The 8,284-nt window shown below is 37.2% G+C and overlaps 1 protein-coding gene across 1 annotated transcript; it reads right to left on the bottom strand.

Moving 5' to 3' along the window:
- Positions 1-301: 301 nt before the first annotated feature.
- On the bottom strand, positions 302-1,264 carry LOC100913981 (olfactory receptor 10Q1-like). Its single transcript, XM_003773971.1, has one exon. The coding sequence runs from the start codon at positions 1,262-1,264 to the stop codon at positions 302-304; it is 963 nt and encodes a 320-aa protein (XP_003774019.1).
- Between the last annotated feature and the right edge of the window lie 7,020 nt (positions 1,265-8,284).

Below are 8,284 nucleotides of genomic sequence, written 5' to 3'. Positions count from 1 at the left end.
ATCCTGTCACTATATTCCTGAGTAGAGAATTGAAGGATATGCAGGGAATATAGAGTGTCATTTGAAAATGGGCTGAATCTGTTTATGAAAAGTTTGTATTTTTATCCTCATTTGCTCTTGCAGGTGTAGGGTTGCAAAAATATGACAATTATGAACTCAATCAATAAATTTGACAGGTGACAAGCATTTATTAAACAAACAAAAAACTAAGCACATATAAACTGTGGGAAATAATGCATTGGAGCTCTGTTTTTTAAGGGTTCTATTTCTTAGCAACCATTGAGTCTCTTAGCCTCCACCTTCACAGGTTCTCAGAGGCTGCCTTTTTGCTCATGGCTTTTTTCAGAGCATCTTTGACATCCTTGTTCCTTAAAGTATAAATGACGGGATTGAGGAGGGGAGTGACAAAGGTGTAGACTAATGCAAGATACCTATCTTCATCTGCAGGAGTGTTTGATGGGGGTCGAAAGTAGACCAAACTACAGCAGCCATATTGTAGTAGGACCACAGTGAGATGGGAAGAGCAGGTAGAGAAGGCTCGCTGGCGTCCCTCAGCTGAAGGAATGTGCAAGATGGCGATGGTAATGAAGACATAGGAAATGCAGATGAGTAGGAAGGGGGTGGTCAGTACAAGGATGCCCATCACATAGAGGACAGCCTGTGGCACACGAGTGTCAGCACAAGCAAGTTGTAGTACAGGTGGTACATCACAGAAGAAATGGTTGATCTCCAGGAAGCGTCCACAGAAGGGCAGGGTGAAGACCAATGATGTGAGTGGCAGTGAAAGGAAAAGAGCCAGACCCAGGGAACCAGCTACCATTTGGGTACACAGCTGTGGGGTCATGATGAGAGTGTATTGTAGGGGATGGCAGATGGCCACGTAGCGATCATATGCCATGACAGCCAATAAGAAACAGTCAGTGCTGCCAAGGGTGGCAAAAAAGAACATCTGGGTTGCACAAGCAGTCAATGGGATGGGTTTCCTTTTCCCCATGATATTGGAGAGCATCAGCGGTACCAAAGTAGTTGTATAACAGATCTCCAGGAAGGACAGGTTGGACAGGAAGAAGTACATGGGGGTTTGTAGCGAGATGTTTGTGTACACAGCCCAGATAATGGCAGCATTCCCACAGAGAATCATTACATAGAAAAAAAGGAAGAAGCAGAAGAGGAGAACTTGAATCTTGGGGGAAGAGGTGAATACCCTGAATACAAATTCAGTGGGGCCAGATTGGTTGAGATGAATAGTAGCAGGAGTAGACATGTCACCTATCAAAGAAAAATAGAAAATCAAACTCCATTACTGCATTTACTTGATAATGCCATTAACACTCAATGTTTTTTTTTTTTTTTTTCCCCTAGAATCATAGATAGATGAGTAGAATTTTAGACTTTCAATATTTATTAAGGATCCTTTGGCAGAAATTATTTTATGCTTTTGGTTCTCAATTCCATTTGTTCAAGAAGAGAGTGAAATTTTATGACTTCTTCGGAACAGAAGTGAGTGCAAGGGATAATGTTGTAAAAAATTACGCAGGCATGGGTTCTGTCAATAAAAAATTATAATTATTAAAAAAAAGAAAGAACAAAAAAAAAAGAAAATACCAAATGGAATCACCAAGAATCAGAAACAAGTGAACAATAACAATACTAATGATTTTCAATACTAGAAACAATACTAGAGATGCTTTTAAACTAAAACCAAGATCTCTTCACTACAATGAAAATTCAGTAAAAATAAAAATAATTCCTATAAAAATTTTTTATGACTTCTATTGTAGCACTTTTCTCTTACAGTCTCATAATATGTATTTTCAATGTAAAATTTTCTGTGTTAACTCTCCCACCATTGTACTTGAAATGGTAAGTTGAGTCTTGATGGTATAGTTGATTAGCTTTGTTGGGGTAATTGTGAGTGGTTGTGACTTTTAACAATATAGCTCATGTGCTCTTATCTTGAGGGATCTTTCAAATATTACTTAGCTGCTGAATATAATTTGCTTTTAAAGAGGTTATATGCACTGAGATGTTTTAGAAGAGATAGAAATGAGAAGAAAAAAGCTTCTTCTGAAACCAAAAAGTATATGCCATCTTCCATGTAATGAAATCTTTGAAGAGCACAAAGTAGATTTAAAGTAGTTGTTACAAAACACTTCTCTTTAATCAAGCATTCAGTCTATCCTTATCCACTCTCATTTGAACACATGGAGACATGTACAAGAAAAGTTTCTAGGAATAGTTGATTCCAATTTCATTGACAAAGGGAATGAGAAAATCAAGCAAAGAATGTAATCCATGAGGTGGTACTTTCTGGGCTTGGATGTTCTTTTCTTTACTGGCATAACCACCAAGCTTACTTCTGGGAGTGACATTGTTTAATGGATTTTACACAAACTCCCTAGATCAGTTGGGTCTCTATCTCTTCTAAAACATCTCAGTGCAATATAACCCTATTGGCTGTCATGGCATAGGATGAGATCTATTGGCTGTTGGATCTCTGCTATGGAGTACTGTATCAAGTTGGCCAATTACTACAGCTTCCAGCTGTCTCCAGTAGCTTAGGACACTTGACATGGTTCTTCTTATCCTTTCAGTTTATGAGTTTATCATTGGATTCATCTTATCTCCAAATCAACCTTCACCAAGATGAGGAAAAAATAAATTATAAAAATGGCACCATGAATTCAATGACACATGGCAGTTGGGAAAAGATATGGCAGCATGCCCCCATTCTATACTTGTCACTGAAAAACTACCACAGAAAGAGAGAGAGAGAGAGAGAGAGAGAGAGAGAGAATATATAAGGAATTATCTGCTCAAATCATGTATTTGCACACTCTGTTCTCAATGAAAAGATTTATATTGTTGCTTGGCAAACAACTAAAAGATTTTTCTTCACTAGCTACTATGTCAAACGGGCATAGAGTATTTTTTTAATATTCTGAAATGGGGAGAATTGAAATCTTTTACACATACCTAGATGTATATTTACTAACCCAATATGATTTACAGTGGCTGAAGACAGAGAATATTGTGCCTGCTTTAGATAATTCAAGAAAAGAGAATCCACAAATGCTCTAAGGACTGGGCACTTAACTGGTCAATACTAATTACATTAGCACTGATATTCTGTATTCTATGTTCTTAGTTTCCTTCAAAATATGATTTGGTATAATTTTATTCTTTCAATTACTTTATTATTATTGTAATATTTCATCTAGAGAATTAAAAAAACAGTCTCTGGAATAAATTATACATAGGTATTATACAATTATACTTTATTTTTAGATATCTTTAAAAATAAAATAGACATTTATGTCCCTGAGTGAGTTCAGATGTACTAAAAGTAGAGAAATATGATAAAAAAAAAAAAACCCTGGTATCTCTTGTTACAGTAATACTCTCAATGTGAAACACTAGAGATGAACTATGGAAAATATTGAAATCAATTGTAATATCATTAAACTACCTGCAAAATTAATGAGATGTATCATTTTTTATCTGGATTGTTTGGATATTTCTATAGTTTATGGAATATGATTCAATTAATGATCTATTCTAAATGCTGCCAAACTTGTCTCATCTTGTCATGCAATAATACTGTTTCCCGGGAGAATGTGCCGGTGAAGAACAAAGTCTGGAAAGTCCCCCTGTCAAATCTGGAAAGGTAAAACTCGAGTAAAGCCCCAGTGATGAACCTTGTGTGTGTTCCTTGTCTGAATATCAGTCTCCCTAAGTCTGAAAAGACTCAAAACCAGGTTAGCTAAGGGCATGACACTTAACCATGACAACCCTCAAAAAGGATGTGTCAAATCACAGGGAGGTGGCCATCTGTTGTCAATGGACGGGATCCTTTCAGTGAAATACACAGCTTTCAATGAAATTCACCAAGATAGCTTCTAGGACTTACAGTCAGGTAATTTTGGGTAAGCTCCCTAGCTAAGTTAGATCCTATGGAATGAGGTCTATTGGCTATTGGATCAATACAATGCTCGCCTGAGTCAAGCCAGTCTATTACTGCTGCTACCATCAACTCTAGTTTCTACTATTGTCATCTGTAGATGTCACAAGCTTACCACCTGATTCATTCTATCTCCAGATCAACATTCACCTAACATGAGGAAATAAGAAAGCATAGAAAGGCACCATACCTTTGGTGCCTCAGAAAGATCAGGTGAATATTCTAACAGAAAAATACTTATACATAGACTATTGTCATTCACAGAGGAAGATGGTCAAAATGTCAAAGAAGACTTTGTTCAAAGTTACCTCACTGGGAAATTATGATGGCAGAATTCCAGTCTCGTTTTCCTGACTGTAAGATGAATATAGTAAAAGTCTTCTCATGCTGCTAGAAAGATGAAGACAGAAGAAGCAGCAGAAGCAAAAGAAAGGAAGAGAAGGGAAAGGGCTGTGTGTGTGTGTGTGTGTGTGTGTGTGTGTGTGTGTGTGTATGAGAGAGAGAGAGAGAGAGAGAGAGAGAGAGAGAGAGAGCATGCATGCAAGATGAAGAAATATACTTGTTACTCTACTGCTCTTGGTTTCCTCTGCCAAATGCTCCTCACATTGGAAATTTGGATCCCCAGGGAGTGGTTGAACCCTTGTCTCCTTAAGGGCCTAAGGGTAATCCTGAGGGGTTGGGATTTCTAGTGCTTGCTCATGAGCCATCATTTGCTAGGTTCTCCATTGTTGACCAGACAGTTGGCATTAATTAGAACTCACAAAAGCATGTTGACTAGGAAGGCAGAGCAAGAAGAATAGTTCTAAAATAATTGTCTCAAACAGAGACATTCTTTCCTTGTATACACACAGAGCCTTTGAGGAGAGTCCAAATTTAATCATAATTATAATAATAATTATATCAATGATAAAGCTAATGCTTCTAGGTTTTCTAAGGACTTTATAAATATTGTCTTCATTTTTCCTCACAAAACTCAGGGAGATAGGTGCTATTTTTATCTCTATTTTAAAGATGAAAAAAAGGCAGGGAGAGATTGAGTAACTTACTTTGGATGACTCACTTAGTGTCTCTGTATGGATTTATATTAAGGTCTTCCTGCCTCCAGTTTCAGTTGTCAATGAAGTTACCAGTTAGGTCTGATACAAGGTAGCCATGGAAAAGATTTATGAGACTCCCAGAGAAATTTATAATGACAAACATTCCAGTTCTTGAGGATAGTTGTCATATTTCACCAAAGGCATGTTTCCAATATATCATTAGGAGTCAAAGGTCTGAATCTCAGACCCTTTTAAAAATATTATTATTTTTTACTTTTTACTGTGTTGCCCTAACCACTTTTCCTTCCCAGTTCTCAGTTATCTAAATGAAATGAGGAAGTTGGAATAGATTATATGTATGCTATTTTTTTTAGTTTTGACCCTTGTGATCTTGTGACAGTGACATTTTTTTTGAACCCAGAAAAGATGAATGGACAACAGTATGTATTTGCAAGCAAATCTCAATGGTGAGACGTCAACCATTAGGACATATAGACCTTACTTGGCTATTACTATGGAGGATGTTACCATTTTAGTAATCCAGGCTTCTTCAGAAGAGATGATCAATTATTCATTTTCTCTCACTGTTCAGATCTAATTATTTGCCATGTCTCCTCATTTTGACCTTCCTAATATCTATTGGCTATGTCTTTTCCTCCCTGGATACTGCTACCATCCAGGTACAGGATCCCATCTCCAAATACCCTGGCTACTACAGGAGATGGTTATTTGGTCTCCTTGCCACAAGTCTTTCTCCATTCCAACCCATGCTTCACTTGGCTGCCCAAGTCATCTTCCTAACGCTCAGTTCCTGTGTCATCTCTTCCTCTACTCCTTGCACTCAGTCTATTCTAATTGCTTGCAATTGTCTCCAGAATTCAATATCAAATCTTTGGATTTGTTACCTTGACCCCTTCTTATCTTTCCAGGCTTTATACACATTACATTCTGCCACATATTCTGGGGTTTCTTTCCTTGCTATTTTTCCCAAATGACACTCTAATTCCTCACTTGGAGCATTTTCTTTGGCTGCCCCTTAAGGCTGGAATGCTTTCTCTTTCTTCATTTTTATCTCCTGCATTCTCTGGTTTTCATCATTTTAAATAACATTAAAGGACTTGAGAATGAAGCTTGATTTTTCTCTTCTAAAGACACATGGTAAACAATTGGTATGGAATGAGGTATATGGGAGCAGCTAAGTGGCCCAATGGTCTGGGTGGTCTCAGTCACTTAACAATACCTACCTGTGTGACCCTGGGCAAGTCACTTAACCCCAATTGCCTCAGGAAAAAAAAAAAAAAGAAATGAGACGTGCTTTCAGACATATAAAATAAATTTATTTTTTACTTGATTAAAATGTAGTTTAAGGCAATGTTCTATTATGGCATCTGGGAAGCCATTGAGAAATGATGGTGATGTAAATTAAAAAAAGGAAGAATATCAACAAAATTCTTTTGCAAGAAAAGCAGGGTCTTTTAGATGTAATATATGGGACACAAAAAGAAAACTAAAATAGTTCCATTAATTATACTGAGTTTTTTAAAAAATTGTATCACAGAGGACTGTTCTGCTCCTCTGATTTATGCTCCAGAAATTCTCAGTTAAAATCCCTAGTCTGTATACCCAATTAGCTGTTTGACTTTGTGCAGATCAATTCCCAATTCTGAGCCCTTGTATCTCTGTCTAGAAATGAGGAATATAAGCTCCATGCTTCTTAAAGCCTCTTCTGAAACCCATGGATTCTTTGATCCATATCTCACAGATTTTTCCTGAAGATAAAGCATCAAATTTGTCCAAATCTATGGTGGCTGGCCTGTAGGAAGAGACTGATGGATATCTTTTCAAGCGAACTGCTCTAATGGAAGCTTCAGGGTAACAAAAACTCCCCGAGTGTTCAAGTGGTGGCTGCAAAAATCTATGGAGACTATGGGATAATTCTCCTCCATAGTTAGTGCTCATCAATTTTGCACTTATTGAAGGGTAGGAACACATGACAGACAATGAAGAGGTAACCAGAAAACCAAAACCCTGAGAAAGGCCCTCTCTGTATTGGACAGCTCTTCTATGAAGGACTTATGTCAGGATGTTGTCAAACATGGTACTTGATGAAAAGACATGTCTGATACTTCATCTGCACATGTAGTGCTCAATTCCTTGCTCAGCATGGTGGCAAAGCAAAGCTTTCTGGGTTTGCAGTCAGATGGGAGTGTTTCAAATACCACTTCTGAATGAATTTTCTCTTTTGTAAGTGAAAGGATTGGACTATTTGACTTCTCAAGTGCTTTAGAGTTCCAAATCTATACTTTTATGATTTTACTTATTTATTTTATCTTATTTTATTTTATATTCTTTTTTTTTTTTGCTGAGGCAGTTGGGGTGAAATGACTTGCCCAGAATCACACAGCTAGGAAGTGTTAAATGTCTAAGACCAACTTTGAACTCAGATCCTCCTGACTTCAGGGCTGGTGCTCTATGCACTATGCCATTTAGCTGCCCCACTTTTATGATTTGATAAGAATAAAGATCTTTAAATTATCTTCTGGACAATGGGCTGGGAACTTTGGTTTTAGAATTTTCTAAGAAGAATCAAGATGGTAGCAACCTAAGGAATCACAAGTGTCCTTGGTCCTGTCCAGAAGGAATCAGCTTGCTCATTAGTAAAGCTAGGGTTGGCTATTCAGTTTGCTAGCTAGCTTCTTCCAGACAGCTGGAATTGTCTGAATCTACACAGGATTGTCAGAGGTTGGAACTTTTACAGGAGCTATATATACTGCCTGAAGGGCTGTCCACCGTACCTTACAAATATTCATTGAATGTCTATTGCATGTTCTCCAACATGTTTGGAGCTGCATGGAATAAAGGGAAGGAGAAATTGCAGGTCTTGTTCTAAGGATTTTGAATTATATGACATCTGACTAAAGAAAGAATTCTAGAGTAAAGATTCTTAAACTGTGGATTGAGACCCCATATGGGGTCTTGCATCTGAATTTAAGGGTCACAAATAATAATTTATTATCAGTATTTAATTTGAATATCTATCTTTATATATGAATACAACTGGGGTCTCATAAAAATTTCTTGTGTGAAAAGGGGTCTTGGGTATAAGAAGCTTAAGAGAATAGTGCTGAAAGGAATATTGGAATAATGAATATGGAGTGCATCAGAGGTAAAATGAATTTATTAAGTGCTTACTGAGTACCATGAACTAAATTGTGTGAAGTGTACACTAGGCATTGATTCCAATCTTCACATTTTACAGATGAAAAATGTGAGTTGTAGAAAGGAC

Source organism: Sarcophilus harrisii, chromosome 6 (assembly GCF_902635505.1).
Source record: "Sarcophilus harrisii chromosome 6, mSarHar1.11, whole genome shotgun sequence".
NCBI lineage: Eukaryota > Metazoa > Chordata > Mammalia > Dasyuromorphia > Dasyuridae > Sarcophilus > Sarcophilus harrisii.
This window is presented reverse-complemented; position numbering and strand designations above follow the sequence as displayed.

What these genes read in the sequence shown, in the direction of transcription:
- LOC100913981 (XM_003773971.1), bottom strand. Translation starts at nt 1,264, where the DNA reads ATGTCTACTCCTGCTACTATTCATCTCAACCAATCTGGCCCCACTGAA.